Here is a 24,876-nt window from a genome sequence, read left to right as displayed (position 1 = left end):
GCAGTTGCTCAATGGACTTGGAACCAGATCCCTGCTGCGCTGCATCGCTGCTCAGCTCCGCGCTGAGAGGGGGAAGGAAGGGGATGGATGCACCAGGGAAACGCTCTTTGTGGTCTCCCGAATGGTCTTCTCAAGGGCAGAAGAAAGAAGGGAGGGGGGCATTTGCATGCCCAAAGAGACATATTCCACTTGTATCGTTCACAGGTGCACACGGAGGATTACTTTGGTCCACCGTGTTGAATACAAGTTCGCTTGTAGCTCCTGCTCAGGAGAAACAGGCTGAAAACTGTTCAGCTTTTAGAGAAAATATTACAGTTGCAATGCTGTCAAGGTCACTGTCAGCCTGGGTTATCTGCTGTGTAAGTGCTAGCCACACAAATCAGGCTTAGCTAAGGGCTGTAATTCATACACTCAGCATTTCGTGGATTATGTCCTTTAGCTCTCCCTTATTGCCATTTTGGATATTCATTTAGCTCTGGTGTATGACTGTCACAATTTCTCTTTGGGGTAATTTCCCCATGCAATGCAGTGTTTCTCTGTATATTTCTTAATAACAGGCATACAAACCTGCTCGGTATGACTAATTTTATATATAATGCTTATTGTTATCTTTGAACGCAGGTGGCTCACCTTTGGACAAAACAATAGAAAAACGCTGTTTGTGGGGGTGGGGAAATCAATTAAAATGTTAGGAAACCTCCAAGAAATACTAACAAGGAAGCTCCTGTGGTTAAGGCACCCACAGGAGAGTCAGAAAACCTCAGCTCTCTTTCCAGTTCTGAGCCAGATTTCTTCAGGAGCTTTCTGATTTCCAGGTGTCCAGCTTTTATTTATAAAAAAAAAGATTACGTTATATCCCACGTCATAGCTTTTTTGAGATTAATTGAATTCCTGATTCTAAAAAGTATCATAAGAAAGTATTACAAAGAGCAGTTCTAACATACATGTATGCTATCATCTCACAAAACTGAAGGCATCAATAAGAAGAGTAGTGGAAAATAAAACAGATTTTTCTATCCAACAAGGAAGTTACTCTGTATAATCAAAAGAGCTATTGGACTGTGTGAGCCACAAACGTGTTCCCTTCAATAACAAAGTGTTAAAGTCTCAAGAGTGCGTATATGTGCTCACCCTCTGCACGCCAGGCTGGCTGGGGCAGTACTTTTGATGAGGCCACTTAGATCCACAGGTCCATATTGCAAGGAAAGAACCGTATCCTCTGAGGTATTATGCTGATAAGCATGTGTATCTCATTCTGTAAGATTTTCAGCCAAGACACGATTTTTTACGGGTTTTTTTTCCCCTGTTAGTGCTGAAGTCGCTGGAGTATATTAGCATATACCCATCAGCTGCCTAGTTCTCATTCATAATACTTCTAGCTAATATTCATTTTCATCCTACAGTGCCACAAGAGTTTCTTTACATCCTTTACACCCCAGGTGCGCAGGCACCTTCATCGCTTTAGGACATTGCCTGTTTCTCTCCAGTGCTGTGATTCAACCAAGCGTCTAGGTGTAAGACCTCCTCACTGCTTGCTCCTTCTGAACAATTTAACGCATTTTGCTGGGCCTGCAGCAAATCTGAAACTTCCGAGCCTCAAGTTTGACTCCCAGTAGAGTTGCCTCAGGCCCAATCTTCTGTATCGTAGAGAGTTTTGCTCTGGGAAAAAATAATGGGTATAGTTGCTTACGCAAAGTCCCTTTTTTCATTCTATCTGATCTGCTCCTATTTATACATCTGAAGAAGTCATTTTAAACATTTCAGCCTTTGCTGCTAATTAATTATCACCTCCTTTCAAATGAATTTTCCCTTTCTTCCTCTTGTCTGCTCTCCTAAAAAAAAAATCAATAATAATGAAAAAATAATTATGACTGTCAGGTATTAAGCCTTTCTGACCAAATGGAGAAACTTGTAACCTAGGCCAGTTATTACATATGCACATTCCAGTTTGCATTATTGCCACCTAAGCACCCAGGTCACCCGTGACGGTATGCCTTGTTTAAAAGTAGCCGTGGGTAGGCTGGAACACCCCTGTGTTTTCCCTAATAACTTGCCTGTCAGTAGGAAAGAGGTGTTTTAGAAAGTACTTCGGACAGAAAGTGAAATTTGGAGGAAAATTTAAATGAACTTAGGTCTATAGAAATGCATAAAATTATCCGTTGCTTAATCAATTATATGCACGTACATGCCCTCTCCCTGCAGAAGAGACTGGATGAGGCATCTACGTTATTTAATGTAATTATGTTGGTTGTAAAAATAAAACACAATTGATACCTAGTATTTCTGGGTTTATTTGTCATATGCAACACACAGAAACAAATGGTAGGTTACCTCTGAAATTTTGTTTCAAGTATGTTACACACAATTATATGTAAAAATTGATTATAACAAAGAAAATGCAGCATTAATTGACCATGTTCTAAGTAAATTGCATATCCCTTGTAACAATTTTTCTGGTCAGGAATCCCTTGGACTCCAGCAATGCAGACATACACCCTGCTCACAGAAGCAATACTAAGTGATGCACAGTGCTTTCTCCCCATCAGCACTTCACCATTAATTAGTCAAAGGATTACAGAAAGACCATCCTTGTCAACAGCCTGGAATTTCAAAATGCATTAGAAATCCCAATGTTGCAATTTAGTACGTGGAGGATTTGTTTGTTTGTTTGTTTTTTTAAAAGATTGTGCGTGTCCTTAAGTGCTTGTGAATTCTCATGTCGTGGCTCAAATGCTCGTGTCGTGTTGTAAACACCCACAGTCACTCTAGGCTCCTCTTGCTTCACCTTCTGCACCAGCAGCCTGATAAGGGATGTTCCTTGATTTCAGGTTCCCAAATCTCTCCTGCTTTCTTTGGTCCAGGAGGACAAGTCTTCTCTCCCTTATACTGTGTGCCTGAGTCCAGCTTTCCTCACGTCCTTGTTTCACATATACTAAACACGGTCAGCACCAACAGCAGGCACTCTTATTCCCCCTCTTCCATTCCTGTATCTCACAGCTGACTTAATACATCCCAAAAATACAGACAGTTGATTTCTTCCAAGCTATCTTTGATCATCACTCCTGTAACTTGACCGACGTAGGTGTCGCATGCATTTGACTTCAACTTTAGTAAACCACAAAATAAGTCATCTTTACATGTCCTTAATATCACGGGCAGCTTCATTCTTGGTTTTGTTGGTTTAAGGTTAACAGTCTTGTTGAAGCTTCCTATGGATTGACCTATCTAGAGATACCTCTGGGAAATGTGTCTCTGTTTCTCTTGCAGAGAAAGAAAGTTCCTCTCGTTTCAGAAAGATTTCCGGAATATTTTCTCCCTTCTTACATTTCAGCCTATCTGCCACTCTGAGATTTAAAAGCAAATATTGATTTGATTCACCCAGGACAAGAGGATGAAGTCACCTCTGCAGCTTACTTGAGCATCACGTGGCAAGCCAGATCCCATTTGTGGTGCAGGAACTCCATCCAGAACCGGGCTCGGAGCAGACAGCCCCCCACACTCACCTTTTCATACAGCAGCACCTGTTATGTTTACTTGTGAAAGATGAGAGCTATTAGTTCAGTGAAGAGCTTAATCCTTCACACTGCCGTAGCCTCCCTATAACTTGGTCTTTGTATCGCAGGCATGTTCTCCCTCCGAACAAGAGAGCTGCACGGCAAAGTGAAATAAATTTGATGCCAACTTCATAACAGCACGGTAGCACCGTTGTGTAGCTGTGACGGTATTTCTAAGCCGCCTAGCTCCCCAAAATTACTGTAGTGCTTAACAGTCCTTGTCGAGGGCTCATCCTGTGCAGGCAGATCACTGCTACCTGCACTCTCAACCTGCTCTGAAGAGGCTGTACATTATCGTTTATCTCCTCTCTGTACCACCCAGCCATCCAGCTTGTGTCATGTCTACTGGCCACCCCTTGGTGCCGGCAATGTTAACTTAGACAGAACTTGAAGTAAGCTCATTTTTACAAGTGCTGTTGCTGTTTAAATCCTGGAAAGTTGTCATTTCATGTACATTGATGGGGGTGAGCATGTGTTTCAAATCTGGTCTGTTTTTTTGGTAATTGGGAGACATACTCTCTTTTCTTAGACACGTCTAAAAGAGAAAACAGAAAGGAAAGCTTAAAACTGAGAATTCCTATCAAAGGCAATTTTTTTTAAAGTTTGAAAGTTTTGGGTTTTCTTCTCGCTGACCATAGCTCATTACACTTTTTCCATTTGTTTGTCACTAGAAGCACCCAGCACAGAGAAATGCTGCTGTTTCTTGCTCAGTCATGGAGCTTTATAGGACAAAAGCCTTAAGTCGCAAATCAAAATTTCTATGTAATTCAAGCTTTCCTACGAGCAAGCCTTCCATCAGGCTCTTGCAAGTGTGCTCCCACCTGCCTTCAATACAGGCCAGTGCCTGAAATAATTTCATCAAGTTGTCAAAGTAAAGCCCCAGTCCTGCCAACCAGCCTTAAACTTCATGTGTGTGGAGCTTAGTGGAGACAAGGCAACCTGTAAGAACTTAACAGGCATTTTAAATAATGAAGCTCACTTGTGACATCAGGGCAATATCACATTCTGACAAAAGCTAGGCTGATACCTGAGACTGAATCTAACCTGGGAGTAAGATACACGTAATTCTACCTGAGTGGTTATCTTCACAACACAGGTCTGTTTTTTTTTAACTGCACCACTAAAACTGGGACTTTTTTTTTTTTTTTTCCATATGTGAAGGAGAGGTTTCTGTAGAGATCTGAAATTCTTTCAGGACACAGAAGAGACAGATGCCCCTGTTCTGCTCAGAGTGATATCCTTGCTTTCATACTTTCATCCTAACAAATTCCTACAAGATTTATCTTGTCAAACTTTAGTCTGAACAGCACAAATTACTGGCAGGATTGTCAATCTAAAAAAGAGACAGACATAAATTTAATTGCTCCCTGAAGATACATGAAAAGCTACATTTAGCTGCAGCTAATTAGATATTCTCCAATCAACAGTTATGATTCATCTGCTGAGGAGCAAAACAAGAAGGCAAATATGAAAGAGGCAGCAAAAGTTAAATCTGACCTCCCAAAACGCTGGGGTTGGGTTTGTTTTGGTTTTAATTAGAAATGCAGCCCATGTTGCATCGTACCAGTACCCAGGGCTCAGGCTGCCTTCCAGCCAGGAGGCGCAGAGCTCTGCGCCGGGGGGTGACTCCACCGCTACCGCAGGCAAAGCCTGGCTTTGCTTCTGCCAAGTGAGCTTCCCACATGCCTCCTCTCCCCACCTTTCCCGGAACCACCAGCCCTCATTAAGGGTATGGATAATACCCCAAGGAGGTTCTTTACCAAGGATCTTAAACTGTCAGTTTAACAAGAAAGATGGAGCTCTGCAAAAATGCCCGTCTGAAACGGGGTTGTCCCCGATTCACAGGTATGGAAATGGAGTCAAAAAACAGGTAGCCTTGAACTTGTGCATCATGCCACCACACAAAGCGATGCCCTAGGTGGGGAAAGGATCGTGGGGGCTCATGCCCCCACCTCAGGCAAATGCTGTTCCCAAGCACCAGACCAGAAGAGCTGTTGATGTGCCCTTGAACCAAAGACTTAGCTGGCTACTCAGAGTAACTGGAACCATAAACAGGCAATGGGGTGCAGGAAAATAACTGTCTGGTTTGAGTTAATCGGGGTGCAGTGAAATGTTTTGTCTCTTTGGAACTCCATCGTGTGTTTCTCAGGCACCTGTTTCCTCTGGCTTTGAAAGTACTGTGTGAGGATTTAAAGGGTTTGATCATAAATTAGCCATGAACACAAATTTCTGACCGGCTGCATCAAGGCGGTGCCAGCAGAGAAAATGAGTGCTGGGGTTTTTGTTGGGTTTGGTTGATTCGTTTATGAGAAAGAGAATTACTTACACAGGTAAAAAGGATGAGCAGCAAGTAAAAAATCCCAAGGAAAGTCAGCATGAAAAGCTCGGCTTTGTATTTTTTCAATTTTTCATCTTCTATTCCAGGGCAACCTAAAATGTAAACCAAGGTGTTAAGTTGTTCTGCTGCTTGTAAAACATTTTAAGACTGTTACCTTCATGAAATGCCACGCAGAACTTGGGACAATCAAGAGGCTCTACTGTACCTGTTACTTTTAACGTGACTGTGCCACTCAGGTTGCGTTCTCCGCTCTGTACCCCCAAAGTGCACTTATACTTCCCGCTGTTCTGGCTGGTCGCGTTTTTGATCCTCAGCGAAAAGTAGGTGTCGTTGGAGAGCTCCAGGGACCCCCCAAGTTCTTTTGGATAATGAGATTCCACATCAAGGACTTTCCATGCTATTTCTTCACCATCTCCAGCCATCTGGGAAACACAAACATATTTCTTATCTTCAGCAACACTGTCCCCCTGAGTTTTAGGGGCAAAAGAGTTTTAAAGCCAGCTTATGGCTGATAATGCAGAGGCTGAAGGGGGGTTGGAGGGGAACGGGACCTCAAAAGCATCTAATACGTTCACACTCGCGATCAAAAAGTAGATGCTTTTTTGCTTAAATAGACCGTGTGTTTAGAACTAGGTACTATAGAGCTACTCCGTAAGAGCTTCTAAATATGCCCCACCTGGACGCAACCCTGGTAGAGATGTAACACGATAAAGGGCAGCGGCAGTTTGCTCTCAGAGTGCCTCCACAGAGGCCCCAGAAGAGTTCGAGCAGTGGCCCGTGGGGATGGAGCTGAGTCAGCCCTACCCCGCCGCTGAGCACTGGCTCTGGAGACCAGAGGTGGCCAGGAGAGCGTGGCAGCAGGCAGGTGGGCTCCAGCGCCGCCCCCGCTCGCCCTGCCAGCACGCTTTCTGCCATGCGGCGCTGGGAACCCCACCAGCCTCTCTTGGCAGGCACGCCACGGCACGCCAGCTCTGCCAGCACTGGCTGGCACCCTCCCAGCCACCCTGCAGCCCAGGGCTCCCTGTGGGAATGCAGCCCTGGAAACTGCACCTCCCCGTGCCAGTTTCCATGCAGCTGACCCCTGAAACCACAGTGCTTCTCTGGAGGAATGGGGGTTCCCCCCCTCTGCCTCCCTTCCCCTCTTTATTGGAACCAAAGAACAAAAAATTGCTTCGACTCCTTCAGATTCGCTTGCGTGAAGGTCACAAGCAGGTTCTGGTGCACTTGGGGAGCGTTTCTGTGTTGAATTTCTTAATTGTAACCAGAAGAGCGACATTCCTTGGCATTGCTGAGAGGCTGTTGGAGGAATGAAGTGTATTCCCAGAACAGTTTGTACTGCGGGGCAATGGATGCACTGAAAATGACAGTTGGCTGGGAACCGCAAAGAAGAGAGAAATCACTAACTTGATTTGAAAGATGGGAGAAGGGTTTGAATTAGCCCATGTCCATTCTTATTCATCGATGTTGCTCCCTGGGATTCGAGGCAGCGTGCCCTCCGTGAAGGTTTCCCGGGTAATGAATTCAGGCTTTCTGTGGACCAGCAGAGCCAGAGCCAGCTCGTACGGTCCAAGGCTCAGCTTTTCAGCCAAACCTATAACTAACATAAGCCAAGGCTTTTTTATTATTATTATTTTATTTTAATAGACACATTTTTGGGTTGCATGTCGGCGCTTACTTTCTATCAGTGTCGCTACTGCATCAGGGTATAACAGTTATGCTGTAAGTTATTAAAATTAACAGAGTTTTCTCATACTGAGGCTGGGAGTATCTGGTTTCCCCTTCACGTGTTTGCATGAGGAAAGCGTACTCAGAACTCCGGGCAGAAACACGGGCCTGATGCTCTGTTATACTTTTACAGCCCTAAAATGGTGTAAAATGAGCTGCAAGTTGGGGAACTTTTCAGGAACTGGGGAATCAAACTAAAGCACAAGATTTTCATAACTGTAAAGATCCTTTCTCAGAAAAGGGGTTTTTTTAGCGCACCATCTGAAACACGGAGCAGTAATTCCCTGGGGCTTTCCACACTTTACCCAGCAAGTGGGAAGAAACTACCTTCTTCCTCTTAATCCCCCAGTAAATTTACCCCAGCTTCTTGCTTATTTCACTCAGCCCCGAGCAGCGATGAGACAAGCGGTATCGACAGTGGTTTTCAGGCTGTGGGGACTTCACTGTGCCACAGGGATTGAGGTATTTTCAGGCTCTGCACATAGAGATGCAGCCAGAGGAATTCCAATACCCAGGCTGAGCTCAGCTCTCGTTACATGTGGGTCAATAGCAGTTAAGTGGATAGAGCTGACCTCCCTCAGATCTAATTTTTGCCACTCTCCCTTCCCTTACCACCCCCTTCCTCACTGAAATTTAAAACTGTCTGCAGGGCAATAAAGAGAACCAGCCTGGCTGCCCTTTGCATTGGCCTAAAATAAAGATAGGATATCTGAGCTACACACAGAATATCAGTTTTGCTCTTTTTTTTTTTTTTCTTAATTCACTGGTAGCATAAATAATTGCTGTCTTGGGTGGCAAACAGTGCTGTGATTCTCGTGGCTGCAACCTGGGAATCAGAAAACACTTTGATCTTTCTGCGTGCAGTTGTAATCACCACTGCCAGGATAAGGGAGAACTCAACTAAGCCCGTGCATCCTATGTCTGACCATGTGCTTATTCACAGTGAAATTTTTGGTAAATTATTTAACTTCCCTGATTTATAGGGACACTGAGGGATAGGATTGATTATTGCAACCAAAGTTTTCCAGGGTTCTTAGCCGCTGTCACAAGCACAGTGACGGTGACCCTGAAGACAATCAAGTCAGAACTGTGCCTTACGCAGACCCGCTCTGTGCAAGGCAAAACAGTGTCCATAAAGCTGTACTAACAACATGCCTTTCCCCAAAATAGAAGAAAAAAGTGACGTTGTGACCTAACCTGGCTCCCTCACTTGTCAAGAAACCAGTTGCAATCTGGATGGGGTCACAAACCTTTGCATTTGGGGAGGAGGAGGAGGAACGGTTCACACGTGTGGGTTTAATTCAGGGTCTGCATGCCTCTTTCTGCATTAAATCTCCCCTTTACTGAAGAGCAAAGGCAGGCAAGGCGGTAGGAGGTGGTGCTGGTGTGCCCAGCAGCCTCCTTACATTTTTTAGGCTACAGGGACATCTGGTGGCATTTTTCCAGCCTCTACACACAGCACATCCATCCCTCAGAGGTCATAGCAACCCCTTCTCTGATGCCTGAACCAGAGCTTTTTCCACTGCAATCTTATCTCCTATTATCTTACCAAAAAACCATCAACCCCTCCCTTTTTAAATTCTCTAAGTAGGGAGGAAACATCTGAGCCAATTTGCAGAGTGTGTCCCCATATCCCAGCGGTGTAGAAGGAAGTCCATGAGATGTTCGGTAAGGTCATCGCTCTGCCTCTTGCTCTATTCAAGCTAACCTCTTTTCCCCCAAAACCTAATTAAAATCATGGAAATGCCACTTTGTTTGCCACCTCCTGTGAATTACTTGGCAGACTCTCACTAGACAGATCATTTTGCAGCTCAAGCTCCTATGATAATCCAGCACTAATTCATGCCAAGTGTCCTCCAGGTGATACCACAGCCCAAGGTAAATGCTAGGGGTTTTACCTAATTAATTCCACACAAGCTTAGAGGGATGGAAGCAAGCGCTGTTGGTGGCAGCAATCCACTTGTGTAGGGACCATCCTCTTCTTTAATCTGCGATAAAATGTTTTCCTCCTGCATTTTGGTTGCATTTCGTTTCCCTTCCACCTCACTGGCGAGCAAGCTGCAGCACCGGCTCCCCTGCTCCCCACCTCCGAAGGGAGGAGAGGAGGGGGCTGGGCTCCTCCTGCTCCCATGTTTGCTGTTAATGGCTTTACCAAAATTCAAAAGGCAAATCATGACTCGTGTGGGGACCGGTTGAAATGCTACTGAATCTATTTGCATAAAAAGGGTCTCTTGGCCAGGCTGGCTGCTGGGGGTTACTGAAGCAAGAATTTTGTTGGGAAATTGGAGACCTGCAGGCTGGCAGCATTATTCTGCCTATCTGCATAAATAAAAGTACCCATTAAGAAAATTAAACAACAAAAGATATGTGAGTTTATGTTTATTGTCACATATACATTGGCCAACGGCAATGTCTGTGACAGGTGTTTTCCAGAAATCAGCTGCGGGCTGAAGTCTGTTGTTTTCCATCACCTCCATGGATTGAGAGGAAATGCTGGCCCCAGGGGCCAACACTGTCCAACACCTTCATCAATGGCCTGGCCACTGGGATAGAGGACACGCTCAGCAAGTTTGCAGATGATAGGAAGCTGGGAGGACTGGCTGATACACCAGAGGGTCATGCTGCCATCCAGAGGGACCTCAGCAGGCTGGGGACGTGGGCTGGGAGGAACCTCATGATGTTCAGCAAATGGATGGTGCCGGGTCCTGCCCCTGGCAAGGAATAACCCCAGGCACCAGGACAGGCTGGGGCCAACCTGCTGTTGTCCTGGGGGACACCAAGTGGACCCCCACCAAGTGGACCCCGAGCCAGTGATGAGCCCCTGTGGCAAAGGCAGCTGCTGTCTCCAGCAGATGGAGGGAGGTGACTGTCCCCTCTGCTCAGTCCTGGTGAGACATACCTGGAGTGCTGGGTCCAGTGCTGGGCTCCCCAGTATGAGAGAGACACAGGTGTACTGGAGAGTCCAGCAAAGGTCTACAGAGGTGATTAATGACTTGGGGCATCTGGCATATGAGGAGAGGCTGGGAGAGCTGGGGCTCTTCAGCCTGGAGGAGACCAGGCTTGGGGGCATCTTGTCAATATGTACCTGATTGCCAGGGGGATAAAGCAGCTGGAGCCAGAGTCTTCTCAGCAGCCTCCAGAGACAAGAGGCAAGGGGCACAAACTGAAACTCAGGAAATTCCATTTAAACATAAGAAAACCCGTTGTTACTGTGGGGGTGGCTGAACACTGGAATGGGCTGCCCAGAAAGGGTGGGGAGTCTCCAGGGAAAATCTCCCTCGAGATATTCAAACCCGACTGGACGCAGCTCTGAGCCACCAGCTCTAGTTGCCTTATTTTAGTGAGTTTAATTGAAAGTTATCCTAGTTCCCGAAAGCTTGGAAACACTTGGTCTAAAGAGGTTGCGATTTTCCCACATGCGTTTCTGCAGTCAATGGACTGATTCCTGTTAAGTTTCTCCTAACCTGGAGCTTTTGGGTAAGAATAGTGGTGGTGATAGAGTGGATATTAAAATGGTAGTTTTGATTGAATGGTAGCTTTGATTGAACAGATAGCTTTGATGGAAAATACTGCTGAGCTGATTTCTGTTCTCTGCCTGGATGCATTACAAGAAATAGGTAGAATAATTAGACCTCCAGAATTTAAGTGCTCTTCAGCAAATATTTGTTTTTCAGAGAACTAAAAACAAGGTGGGAGAAGGGGGATGAACACTTTTCTCAGTCCAACTGGTTGGGTTTTAGCTGCAGTCTTGAAAACTGCTACAGCATTACATGCTAGTGCTACTACACAGAGGCAGTTCACCTATGCTGTAGTACTTACATCCAACTAATCAATTAAAACTTAATTTTATCATGTACATGTGAAAGCAGGCAGTTGTTAACTCATGTTCTCTACTCTCATTAAATAACTTTTCTCATCAAACTTTTCCCAGACTAAGGTGGTACATTGGCTCCCAGGTAAAACAAAGTGCCAATATAATCCACTTCTCCCATAAAAGCAAATTTTTATTTCAAACATAACGGTTCAGGTCCAAACCTGATGTCAGTTTAAAGGTGGAATGTATTAGCATTAATTTATTTTCTTCTGAGGGTGGGATGATTGTAAAAATTGTTTTGTTTCAAATTATACCAGGAATAATGGCCAAGTTGAAATTTCGGACTGCTAAAGAGATCTAAAAGCTATACAAGGCCAGAAGGAATTTATTTTCTGAAGCAAAATATCTAGAAATCTGGCACTGCCCAATAGCCAACATATAATGGATCACAATTGAGCTGAAACCGCTTAATAGGTGTATTTTTCAGCATAAAAGCACTTTCACATTTGATTAGTGCTGAAAGTACATCCATATGGTTCCTATACAGTATCATGTAGAGATACCAATGTTAAAATTGAAAAAAAAAACCCAGACATAAATTGTGGGCACATGTGAATGTTTTCTGTGCTTGGAGGGGGGAGGGACCAGAGGAAAAGGAAAACTAAAATCCAACCCCACCACAACAGCAAAGGAACTGCAACTGCATGTGACACATGAGTCAGCTGGAAAAGCCCCGACTCGGTCACACAGCCTCTTTATTGTTTTGGCTGTTCGGGTTTTTTAGCTAAGGGCATCCGACGCTAACTCCTGTCAACCAAAAGAACTGTTTTGGTTATGAAATCATTTCCACTGCTCCCTTCCTCTCTAAATCACCAGTGTGGGGGAGCTACCTGGAGCTGAATAGATGTCTGAGGAGGGTTTGACTGCATTTCTCTGGGTGTGTTAGAAATCAGACTGAAGAAATTAGCAGCTATTTACTTATGCTAATAGATAACAGCTATGCGTGTTTAGCAAAAGCCATTTCCTTTGAAGGAAGGTGCAATTAATATTAAATGTCTAGAACATTTATTCTTACTTAGCAATATGACTTCCCCCTCTAATTCTGCCACGATTTTATATTTTGCAGGGAAGTGTTATAAAGTTAACAGACTTCTCTGCACTGAAGTACAGCCTTCTCTCCTCTTCCTCAAGATTTGTTTTAGATTAAGACTTTTCTGGCTATCACATGAACAAAATAGTGAAATATCCACTGGGACTTCATTTGTGTGTGTTTAAACTAGGTTTTCAAACTGGATATAAAGTGAAAATTATGAGGGTTTATGAAGTGGTTCTCCTTTTCCATGTACTACACAAAGAGAAATTGTTTAGTTTTCAACAGCCCTACAAGGCAGAAAGGTAAGTGAAGTTTCGTTACCGAGATTCTTGTTTCATAGGTGGGCCGTGGAGAAGCAAACCAGGATTGCCATACACAATCCCCAGTGCCTGGGTGCTTATACAAAAATGCCCCAGTTATTTTTTCTTTTTTTTTTTTTTTCTTTTCAGACTTCTCAGCTGGTAAACTTCCACACTGCTCATATATGCTTTTATGGCACGTAGGCTCCCCAGCACTCCTAAAAATGAGCCATACTTAAATGGTATCATCATTATGAACTTTCTTAATTTTTCATGGCCACATGAAACAGAATGAAGAGCTGCACCAGGCTGGGAGAGGACTTGGTGCTCTACCTTCTACCAACTTGAAGTATTTCTAAGTAAAAACCATTTTGTCTGAGCTGCCTGACTGTGGTCCTGATTCTGCACAGAACTACTTACACGTGGGACCTCATGCATGAGAATAATCTAATTAGCTCCAAGGATACTGGGCGCACAACAAGTTCAAAGCATGCATGCCTCTTTGCAGTACAAGGCATTAGCAGAAGTGAAGGAACTGTTGAATGCAATCCTTCTTTTTTACATCCCGTTGGATTTTGACACCGCAATACTAACTCCTTTCAACAATCATTTCTCCATACAGAACCAAAAAAGCAAGTACTTTTAAATAGTATCTTTTTTTTTTTTTTTTTTAAAGCAGATCGTAACAAACTATTTAAAAGCGCCACTTAATTAGTTGGAGTGTGCGGACGTGCCAGTGGAAAGGAGAGGTTTGTTTGCCAAGTGTCCCCCCTGCACGAGCAGCTGCACGTGCAGCACCGTAGCGTCGTCGCCACCATTTTTTTAAAGCAGCAGAAGCAAAGGTTAATTGCTTGCATTTACTGCACGGTTCAAAGTTACCTCATACAAAAGATTTAGCCTAACAGCTGCTTGAACTTTACAGTCTGAAATTTCATACCGGTTGTTGGAATTACCTTTTAATTAGCCCTTTGGGGGTATGCGTGGTGTTTATTGATTAATCCTTCAGTAGTTGTTTTTTAAATAACAGATTAGTTCTTTGTGTTGGGTAGCCCAGTCATGCTCTGCCATTCCTTCACCCTCCTTTTGCAGTGTCAGGTGGGGACAGCAGCGGAGAGGAGAGCTTCAAGCCACTGCCTATTTAGCTAGCCCCAAAATTAGAAGAAGTATCGCTTCTTCAGCACAAAATACTGAGCCTAAATTACTTTTTTCCTGCCGGGAGTCAGATTTTTTTAGCTTTGGCACTGTGCTTTTACTAGTATGGCTGTGACTGTGGCTTGGGCTAGCATAACCAAGAGTGTCATTAACTGCCTGTCCCCACCTCCCACCTCCCTGCTGGGATGAGTAACTGGAAGACTGCGGTACCATGATTGGTGCCATCAGCCCTCGAGGATGGTGGGTAGCTAGGTTTTGTTACTTCTTGTAGTTTCGGCAGTGCCGGCAGAGGAAAAAAGCATGAGGTCCTGTCGTGCTGAGCACTGGCAAAACAGTCTGTGCCTGAGCCAAATGTATGAAGCTGGAAGAGCGAGGAGCCCGTGGAGGGAGAGGAGGTTGGTGGGACAGGGCAGGGGACATGCAGTGGCAGTCTGGACTGTAACAGCTGACTGCTGCAAAGGGAAGCAGCACTGGCAAGGGATGCCAAGGAAGGGTCACACACAAAAGGCATCATCTGATATCACCCTCCCCTGCATGGGCAGTTGTTTTATGCCCCGGGGGATCTGTAAAGAGCTGCAAGACAACACAGAATTAGGTCTACAGGGTTTCCTTACACTCTTTCATCAGGGCAATGGCTTTTGGCTCCCATTTGCTGCCCTACACTTCAGCCTGCTGAAACTGTTTTCATTTTTTGACTTCCAATGCTAGTTTAGGGGAGAATTTTCAGGGATCTAGTCAACCTCCCTATTTATTTGTCCCCCACCTCTTATCACTGCTGCTCAACTCCTCCAGAGCCCACCAGGCAGCATGCTTTGCCTCCACTGAGCTCCCTGCCCTGCCCAGACTCTGTGGAAACATGGGGCCTTAAATAATCAGCATGTATCTGTATGGAAAATACATGTCCTTATCCAATTTTTGAAGCAGAAAGTAAAAAAGTATAAGTTGACGCCTACCCCAGCTCCCAAAGTAATGTTCAACCAAATGCATTATTCCCTCCTCTCTGTCTCCCACCCATGCTTAGTTCAGCATTTTGGAACAAGAAGGAGACTATAGGTGCACATGCTGATGGGCTGGTAGCCAGATGTTTGAAACAGCTCTTTCAGAATTAGGTACCTTTGGGTTGCAGTTGTCGTTTAGTCAGTAGGCAGATGCTCTTTGTAGTACCAGCACTGAAACTCAGATGCATTGCAAGTTTCAACCACAGAAGCCCTATCTAATAACACTGTTTGTTGGTTTACCATAGGGAATAATTTTAAAACTACCTGACCAAACTGCTGAGGAAGCCAAGGCTGTGGCTATATGTTCTGGCAGAGATAAATTAACAGTTTCCACCCATAGAAAGCAACATTTTTTTCCCTTCCACTGCTTTCCCATCACATGGGAAAGTAATTCAACTCTGTAACCCACAAAATCTTTATTCACAGATTGATTTTTCCACTATTACAACAAGCAACAGAGAGTTGACTTAACATGCGACCAGAGGACCACCAGAACTGACCCATGGTAAGTGGCAGGAGTGCATCACTGGGAGTGGGGAATGCAGGGAAACAAAACCATCTTTTTTTCCCTGTTACCTTGGCTCACACCATAAGCTGAAACTACGCACTGAGATGCAAATACACAGTGCCATACCGCAAGTCAACAGCCACTTCTTCAACCACTGGGCAGCTCTGCCTCTTTCTATGAGAAGTTTTGAGAAGGACTTCTCTGCTCATTAGCTGATTGAACCTTGTAGCCCCCCTGCAAACAGGTGGTCAGCAGGGCTTTCCTGCTTTGGAGATGGGAATTATGTATCAGGACAGTCAAGATGGGACTTTTGCTTCGTGACTGCAAAGAGATAAATCAGAATTTCTAGCTCTCCATCTGACTTCTGCATACCCTGCCTTTATGCCCACCCTCACTAGCCAAATCTCCATAAAGAATAGCAAGCAGTTGTTTAGTTCCTCTATTTCAAAGAAAAATCAGCTCCTGTTTGGGGGGAGATTAACTAAGGGACAACGTCATTGATGTTGGAAGTTTTAAACACCATTTTTTGCTCTGAAGAAAAATCCTGGTAAGACACCTCTTTGGAGTAGTATTTGGCAGGCTGCACACGGGGCATCGCCTGAATTCTAATCATTGGCAGCCCGCAACAGTTAGATAGAAAAGCAGGCCAAGAGCAATTCAGAGATCATGCTCAAACACTCTGTCTACAATGACATGGAAAACACCCATTCCCTGTGACCAGCTCAGATGCTTTCATTGCTGCCTTATCTCTGCTGCCCTGGCAGGAGGATGCCTCTTCATAAAATAACCCATTTTGTACAAGACAAGCCAGGATCAGGTAGGAAAGCAAAGCAGACTGCTCAAGTAACTTAGGCTTTTTTCTTACTTTATACCAAGACACTGTCTGGTAGGTGATTGAGGAGTCCTGAAGAACTTTACAGGGCAGCAGCACTTCTTCAGCACATCTCACAGCAATGTCTGGGATCGCCACGGAAGCCCCACGGATCAAGCACCTAACTGCAAAGCACAGGTACACATCACCTTTAAAAGAGATTGCTTAGGTAATCCTTCCTGTCTTCCCAAAACATAGCCCCACAAATAAATGTGAAAGACCAGAAAGAAAAATGCAAGGCTCCCCACTTACCATTGCATAGGACGATGAGCAGAGCGTAGACTCCCCAAGACATGGCTCTTACTGCTTCAGATCACAGAGCAGCAACGGGGTGCCTCTTTGCAGGCTGGACACTGAGAGCAGAGTGAAACTGCTACTGCTTCTAGAGTGCTATTTCTGGAGGCAGGCTGGGGAATCCCCCCAGATGGCTTATCTTGAAGTTCCCCGTCACAGGGAAAATCCCTAAGTGTAGGAGCCAGTGCTCCTCCCATCAGATCTGTTCGGTCACTCCCATCTCTGCAATTGCCTGCACTGGTAGGACAACACCTCTCCTTTTTAATTTTTTTATTTTCCCCGCTCTGTGTTGATCTGAGCAGAAATCAGGTTTTTCATGGGGCACTTGTGGGTCAGTGTGAAGGGCATAAAAGAGTCTCTCTCGAGTGACAAAATAACAGGGCAAAGGGTTTGCCAGCCTCCCAAAATCCCCTCTCAACCTTCTCTCTGCAGCTCTAACCAAACAGTGTCTACGCAAGCTTGGCCACATGAAGCGACGTTTCTGAAACCACAGTTAAGCCCTCAAGTCATGACGGCACGAGGACACTGTGACTTGGGTCTAAGGGCTAAGCAGGAATTTACAGCATGGCTGAGCAATATAAACTATATTTCTGTAGTGTTACATGTGTAACTCCCCATATAGGCACTCAAGCAGCATCTCAGTGTATTTTATCATTTTCAAGACAAGCAGGAGCGGTTGGAGTGACATAAATCTACCAATTTATATGCTGGAAAATTTCCTCATAAAAAAAAAAAAAAGATCAAGGCAGCTCCCAGAAGAGGAATCATTTGGACATCCCCTCTAGATATCTGAAAAAAAGAGAAAAAAAAAAAAAGAAAAAAAAAGTCCTTTCCTTGTGATCTGTAAGAGCTGTTCCCCCTGGAGAATTTTTGAGGAAGTCTGAGGTTGATCACAGAAGCATTTACAAATCACGAAACTCTGAAAGTTGCTGACATGTTATTTTTGGGAAACTGTTGTGGCTGCTGTCTTTAGGCTACTGAGATCATGATAGAGAGAAGCCATTTAGGAGGGGGTTTTTGAATTTTGATGGGTGAAGAGTGCTATGGTCAGTCCCTTCAGGAAACGAGGTTCCTGGAAACCACATCAGGCTGGGCACCCTACAGCCAAGTCACCTCTAGAAAGCTTCGTGAGAAGTCCGTTTGACAAGTCCTTGGCATGCAAAAGTCCAACTCAGACGGATAAACACCATGGGTGGGTAACACTTTTGGAAACTCCAATCTGCTCTGTGAGGGAAGTCAGACAGCAATTTCACCAGGGGCCTGGCTGTTGAAATAGCCTACTTATTTTTAAAGCTTTTTGCTTCTACCTTCATTGACAGGTATGGTAAATATAACAGGCTCTAAGCTTTATTTTTCTCTCTGTGTTTTCCAGTTTCAAAGGCCTCAATCCATTACTTAGAAGGTACAAGTAAAATGTAAATCCCAGAGGATCTCTCCAGAGAGAGAGAAAATCCTGAACTCTCACTTCATTCTCCGGTGTGAAATAATGGAGTCCTTGAGAAGACAGAAGCAAGGGGGGGTGCTGAAGGAAATCTTGGAGAGAAGAGGGCTCCAGTTAATATATTTCACATCTGTTCTTCACTACAATGATGGCTTTCCTGCCCCGGTGAGTCAGTCACACATCAAGCCCACCTCCAAGCAGGACATTCGGCTGTCACCCAAGCGCCTCTTGCTGCGAGTCCTGCAGAGCTGCGTATTTACCCTTCATAAACCAGCCAAGAGGCAAAGGCCTTCCCTCTCTCCCTTTTCACCGCAGGGAAGCCCTCAGTGGGCAAACCACAGTAAGCTCCTGCCCCTGCTGTGGGTCAGCCCACAAACTTTCCCCAAACAGCCCCACCAGATGTTGCCGGGAGGGCTGCGGCATGCCTGGGGCTGCAGCCACGAGCCTGCCCACACAGGCGTGCACGGGAGGTGAGCATGAAGGGTCAGGCTCCAGTTTGAGCTGGGAAATGTACATGCCACACAGGCTTGCCAAAGGGATGTTAAACACCGTTTTTCCTCGGTTAGTTAAAACACAGGAGTTGGGACTCTTACAAACACACGGCTTTCCCTCTAGGACAGGCATAGCTTCAAGCAAAACAGCCCTTTTCCTCCAGAAGTATTTGCAAGCTCAGCTGCTGTTCCACAGCACGGTATGTGAAGCAAGAGAGCAAGACATGAAAAACAAAAACCGAAACTCCCTTTGCTGGGGGAGGAGAAATCATTTTGCTTCTAAACTTTCCCTGGTTGGGATTTTTTCTTCAGGGAAACTTTGAAGCGGGCTGTACTTCCCATCCTAACTTTTAATAAACTCTGCATGGTTTCTGAGAGCGAGCCTATCATCTCCAGAGCCCTGGAAGGTGCTTGGTGTTTCACTCCAGTCCGGAGCACTGGAAGCAGTGGGAGAGCAGTGGGATGGGTTTGGGCGTAGGAGTGAAGAGGCAGTGATTGCCTGTCAGCCTTTTCCATGAGAAACAGATCCACGTCTTTGCAGGGCCCTCAGGAACCGTACGGTTATGCAGATTAAGTGGAAGTTTATGCAGATTAAGTGGAAGTTTACTGTTAGATGCGTTTTTCTGTGGACCTGCTTTCCTACAGGTGTGTTCTGTTGCCTCTTCCCCTCCTTCCCTCGCCTGCACCACTCACTACACCAACCGTCAGCCCTCGATCTCGCTAAGCAAGAGGCACCATCTGCTCTGGTGAGTCCAGAGCCACACATGTGATGACTGATATTAGCAAGCAGCGTGTGAAATGGCTGCGTCCTGCCTACCTTTCCCCGAGCAAGGGCACTCGCTCAGATCTCTCTGTCTTTGACCCAGCTGCTGATTTCCATGGATTTCATAGGCACTTCATTCTCTTTGAGCCCCGATCCCTCTGTCAGTTTGATAGAAAGCAGGTTCAGAACATACTGGCTGATAGACAGCCAGATGGCATGATCACAGAAATTTCATTCTCTGTGGGAAATGAGGCTAGAAGCACAAGGATGTGGGATGGATTCATGGGATAAGGTTAAAAAGTCAAGACTGTATATTTTTTACAGTGTTGATAGAGCCTTGAGAATGCTGTTCGTGGAATCACATCCTTTTTTCCTTGAACCAGGTAGCTATTGGGTCTCTCAAATACTCAGGTAGTGGATTTTTCTTATTTTATTGTATTATATTACTATATATTCCAGTGTGTGGCTGTGAAAAAGATGTAAGATTCCTTTTTATTTCACATATTTGGCCCCGAGTGCCAGCATTCCTCAGGAAGGACAGAGTTTAAGAAAAAACAAAACCGTAAGTCTCTGCAAGGAGTACAGAGCTCTCCGCGATGAAGAATTAAAGGTTACGACAGAGGTATCAAAGCCACGTTTAGCATTTCTGGCTAGCCACAGATTTTTCTGTATTGGAATCTGATTATCAAATATCCATTGTTCCACTGCAATTAGGTTCCTGCTTTGAATAAGTTCCATCCATGTGATTCATGTCCGTTGTGAAGCCCCTGGTGAGGCGGTTTGTTTATCTATTTGTGTTATGATTAATGTCCTGTGCAGCAATACAAACTGCCTGCTTCAGTTCAACTGACAAAACCAGGAAGGCTTTTGTTTTATGTGTTAGCAGACAACTATTTTTAAAATAGTATATTGTGTGTAATGTGGCACTGTCAGCCGAAGGAACAGTGACAGAAGAATCCACAGCCACAGTTGTGTGTTTTGAGGGGCCCAGCAGAGCTGCAGTCACAGCGTTTACTTTCCTGTCATGCTAAGATCTTGATGCTCACCACACCAACAATTAAAAGCAACTGAGAGTTTCCAGATTGCAGCTAATGAGAGGTATGTAGATGACTTACTAACTGGAGTTAGGAAAGTTTAAGGACACCGTTTTCTTCTCTGCCCCTTCATGGCAGATGTTGGGTCAGGGTCTGCCTTTGCGGTTTCAATGGTGGCAATCAGCAATATTGAGAAACCAAAACACTGGAACTGAGACCTGCTGGGCGGCGCGGAGCTTTGTGCTACAGGCTGTCTCCTGCTGCCAGCTCAATAAATAACACCCAATTAATTATACGCAAACGGCCACTAGTCTGAAATGTCTGGGCTTTGGAGTAAGCCTTTTGAGATGCGCCGGCCTTGTTTATCAAAGTAATGATTAAACAGTCATGTCAGAAACTGAAGCGTGACCCACAATCAGAAGCTTCTTTAGAAGCTGTTGGCCTAGGATTTTAGGGATTGCCTTTAAGCAAAGGGGAGCAAAAACTTATCCCATGCCTATAGGTGTGACTGTAAGAATTGGAATTGGCTGCACTGAAGCTCCAGCTAGTCCAGCAGCTTGTTTCCAGCAGCAGGCAGTGAGCTACCGGGTAGCCAAGGAGGACAAGGTGCTGCATTCAAACTGCAGCATCCACTGGAGGTGCACACTGAAATTCCATTTTTAACAGGTCCCTGGTTCCTCTTTTATCATCAGTGTGCTAGACGGTGCTGGCATTGTCAGACTAGGGACATCTTGGACCACGATTTGAAGATTTCAGTGGACTCTCCGTTGCTCACCCTCCATATAGGGTCATCCATGCTGCCTTCTCCAGAAGGTAAGGAGCAGATAATTGCTTGCTGTCTCTGCTGCAACAGTAGTCCCCACATAGTCCCAGCGTTGCAGAGCTCCTTGGACCTTGCATCTCCTTACCACACCCAGCCAGGCACTGTATTAGTAGAGATCTAACGTTCAGCTGGTCTGCCCCCAAATGGGCTGTGGAAATGCCTACTCCTCCTGGTGCTCCTCTCTCTTTTCTCTTGCCTGTACATTCTCTCTAGACACCCATGCTATGGGACTTCTTACACTGGGAGAGAATGAAGGGTCCCAGTAGGGACACCTGGTACTCCTAGGTGATGCCATGGTCTGCCATGAATGTAGTAAGTCAGGAATCCTCCTGGGAGCAGCCTGTGCTAACAGCCGGTCTCACAGGGTGCCCTGACCATTGTGCACCACCTGCGGACCCGACCATGAGCACAGACCACCTGTGCCAAGCTGTGGCTCTTCTCCTGGTGCCTCCAAGACCTCTTGTTGTGGGGTGGGTTTTTTATACCTTCCTCATCTGAGGTCCCACTGAGTCATGGGACTTCCTGATCAACTTCCCCCACCATCCCCTCCAGCAGAAAGAGGAAGCCTGGTGATGGGGTCCTGGTGGCTGCAGGGCCTGTATCTATTCCCTTTTCCTCTCAGTTCTCCCAGCACAGCACCAGTAGGCACTGTCCACTGGCACCTCAGATGTCTTCGGAGTGGCATGCCCTGCATCCTCCTCTGGTTCCCTGTCTATACATTGCTGACCCCTTGGATCCTGATCTTCCTCTCTTCTCCCCTTTGTTGTCCCCTGCGATCATTTGGCTTTTCCCAGGTCTCTCAAAGAGCATAAGATCAGCACAGGCATATGCTGACACTTCAATAGAATACTTGTCTAGCCTGAAAAGAGTTAAGGCAACTCACCCCTACTCTTCTCCAGTTCATTTATAAATAGGTTAAACAGCAGGAGCCCAGGAACAAAACCCCCACAAACATCACTGGAGACCTCCCTCAAATGTGAATGCTGGCCATGTATCCTCCTCTTTTAATAGGTTATTCACATGGAGACTTTTTCTCTTGTCCCATGGTGCCTTAATTTCTTTCAGAGCTATTACTGATGGACCTTTTTGTCTTTGCAAATTGTTGCTGGGATTCTATATGGCTGACCTTGTGGTTTTCATTTAACTTGCCAGAGTTTATGATCCTTTCTATTTTCTGTTCTTGGACACAACTCCTATTTTCTGAAGAAAGTCTTCTGCTTCTAATAAATTCCTTTATCCTGCTGTTAGCCATGTCAGCTTTCCTTTGGTCTTTCCATAGTCTTTGTCCGTACACAGAGGCTTAGAGCAAATGTGCTCCTACACGTTATGTTTAAAGAGTCACCATGCAAACATTTAAGCCTTCGGGCACCCATTTTAGTTTCTTTTCAACAATGTTCCTTGTTCCTGTGCAATTCTATTGTAGCTGGGGGATTTTTGGCTTGTGTTCCCTAGGCAAGAATGTTGAGCAGGGGCATTTTGAACCAGGTTCTGTGTCTTGCTCAGGGCTAATATAAATGTTTCTTCTTTTTTTGTAGGCTCTTTCATGCAGCAACACTATTTTCTTTTTCTGCAGCATCAATCCCTGATGTGACATGTATCCAATATACAGGTGGGCAATTGATATCTCCTGTTATTGTTGCATTTCTTGCCCTGTCAGCAACTCTGATCTCCCTCAGCATGTAATAGATAAAGACATTTGATCTAAGCCTGACATGGCATATTTCTGACTTAGGCTAGGAATGTCAGGCTGTATAGGTTTTGAGCTGCTTGTAAACACAATTAGCTTGTTACTTTGATTTGGCACAAAGCTTTCTCTAATACATGTAACCACATCTCTACTGCTACTGCCTCCTCCACCTTTTTTTATACTCCGTACTCTAATTCTAGAGCATCTAATCAATGCCTTCTTCCTGTCAAGTTTCTGATACACATAGTATGAGGTCATCCCTGTTTGAGGTCAGGTATTTTTGTTTCTCCATCTTGTTTGTTAGACTCCTAGCATTTAGAAAGAAGCATCTGATATTTTATATATATATATATATACACTGTAGGATTCTTTTTGTTTGATTATTCTTTATTCTTTCCTTTTTAAGTTTCACCAAATTATTCGTATTCACTGGAGGATAAAATTTTCCTGACTTCCTGCTGGGAATATGTGCCATCCTGAATCATGTTTTAGCACTTGTCAGCTTCTCCATTTCTTCAATTTCAAAAAAAATCACCTAACACTTTTTTTGGTGCCATCACTGAATTTGACCTGAACCTGACTATATACATTCTAAAAGTTTTCTCATTTTCCATCAAGTTCAAATCCTTTGTCTTCAGCCATTTCCTAGCCACTCATTGAGAATTAGTCTCTGTTTCTTCCAGTTCAGCCCTGCTTATGGTATTGGAGGCATTCCACCTGAAGCTACTATGGAGCTCCTGGCTTCCAGCTTGCCATCTGACTGCATGCCTTTTGCCTCCAGAAACCCTCTCTTCTCTTCCTGAGGTCATTGCTCTACACACTGTGTCCAAAGGTTCCCTCAAGCCTTCCCCAGGAGCCTGCCCATATATTCCACGCCATCCAGCAAGCCAATACTGTCCAGCAGCCCAATCACCATGCAGTCCTTTCTGGTATCACAAAAGCACATGGATGTATGCCTGACAGAGCATCCATGTCCCTCTGCCACTGCATCTTCCTGAAAACTGGGAGCTGAAGAGTAATCTCAGTGCAAAAGCGTACGTGGCCTCAAGCTGTGCAATAATTTCTGCCCCTCCGCCAGGATAAGCAGTTCAGCCACAAAGCCCTTCCCCCACCTCGGCAGCACGGGGACTATGTAAGCCTGGAGGGAGGAACTGCTCAGTGATGACCCTAAGGAGACTGTCAGCGCATCTGTCTGTTACCCTGAAATCTTTACGATGAGGTGTCATGGCCTCAGGGACTGGGATGCTGGGCTAACTGCACTGGATACGCACAGTCATGACCTACGAACTGATCAGATAATGATTTATAGCGCTCAGTGGAGCAAACAGCACTCCTTGCCCACTCGCTATTTAAATAGCCAGCTGCTACTTTACTTTGCTTATGATTAGGAGGGGTCTGATGGGTTCTATCCCCAGCTCCAGGCACAGACCCTTGGAGGAGCCATTCAGATACCTAAAACAAGGAGACAGGCAAACTCCTGCTCTGGGAGATTTCCTTTTGCATCACCCAGCACTGTGGGTCTGGACCCGCTGTGATCCTGCCATGAGGTTTTGGTTTCTATCTTACTCCTTGTTGCTCACATCCTGAAAGGGGAAAGTGAGAACAAAACGAGTAATTATAAGGGATGGTGAAATAAAGAGCCGTTGGTAACTATACACTGCTTCCTTGCTTTGCCCTCATGTATGCTTTGGACCTTCCTTTTTTTAGATTGGAAGGACATTTTCCAAGCATTTCAGTTCAACCGCCCTGAGGAGAGAGAGGCATTCCACAGGAGGCAGAAATGGTGACTGGGGAACAAGAGACCCACTGCTGGGCTTGAAATATGTTCAGTCTTTTAGGTCACATTTCTTCTATATACTGGCAGCTGGTCTTTCATTCTCCTTTAGTTCTCCAAGCCAAGATCTACCACCTGAGAGCTCCACACTGGTGGAAGACAAGAAGACCCAGGAGGCAAGAGCAAAACAGCAGCAGCACCCAACAAGGACTGTGAA

General features: G+C 45.1%; 1 protein-coding gene across 1 annotated transcript; it reads right to left on the bottom strand.

Moving 5' to 3' along the window:
* Positions 1 to 2,289: 2,289 nt before the first annotated feature.
* Positions 2,290 to 16,758, bottom strand: CD83 (CD83 molecule). Its single transcript, XM_040588879.1, has 5 exons — positions 16,605 to 16,758; positions 16,347 to 16,477; positions 6,098 to 6,314; positions 5,881 to 5,984; positions 2,290 to 4,089 (listed from the first exon to the last, which is right to left on the bottom strand). Exons 1-5 carry the CDS (start codon positions 16,645 to 16,647, stop codon positions 3,931 to 3,933), a joined length of 654 nt encoding a protein of 217 aa, XP_040444813.1. The 5' UTR covers positions 16,648 to 16,758; the 3' UTR covers positions 2,290 to 3,930.
* Positions 16,759 to 24,876: the final 8,118 nt, after the last annotated feature.

The sequence above is a fragment of the Falco naumanni genome, chromosome 3, assembly GCF_017639655.2.
Source record: "Falco naumanni isolate bFalNau1 chromosome 3, bFalNau1.pat, whole genome shotgun sequence".
Taxonomy (NCBI): Eukaryota; Metazoa; Chordata; class Aves; order Falconiformes; family Falconidae; genus Falco; species Falco naumanni.
The sequence above is the reverse complement of the archived record's forward strand: the minus strand, read 5'-3'. Positions and strand labels throughout refer to the sequence as shown.

Excerpts from the sequence above, each read along its gene's own strand:
- CD83 (XM_040588879.1), bottom strand. The coding sequence starts at position 16,647 with ATGTCTTGGGGAGTCTACGCTCTGCTCATCGTCCTATGCAATG. Across the intron at positions 16,478-16,604 it reads GCTCATCGTCCTATGCAATG|TTAGGTGCTTGATCCGTGGG; the intron begins GTAAGTGGGGAG and ends TGTGCTTTGCAG. Across the intron at positions 6,315-16,346 it reads AGACAGTGTCTTGGTATAAA|ATGGCTGGAGATGGTGAAGA; the intron begins GTAAGAAAAAAG and ends TGTGTTTCCCAG.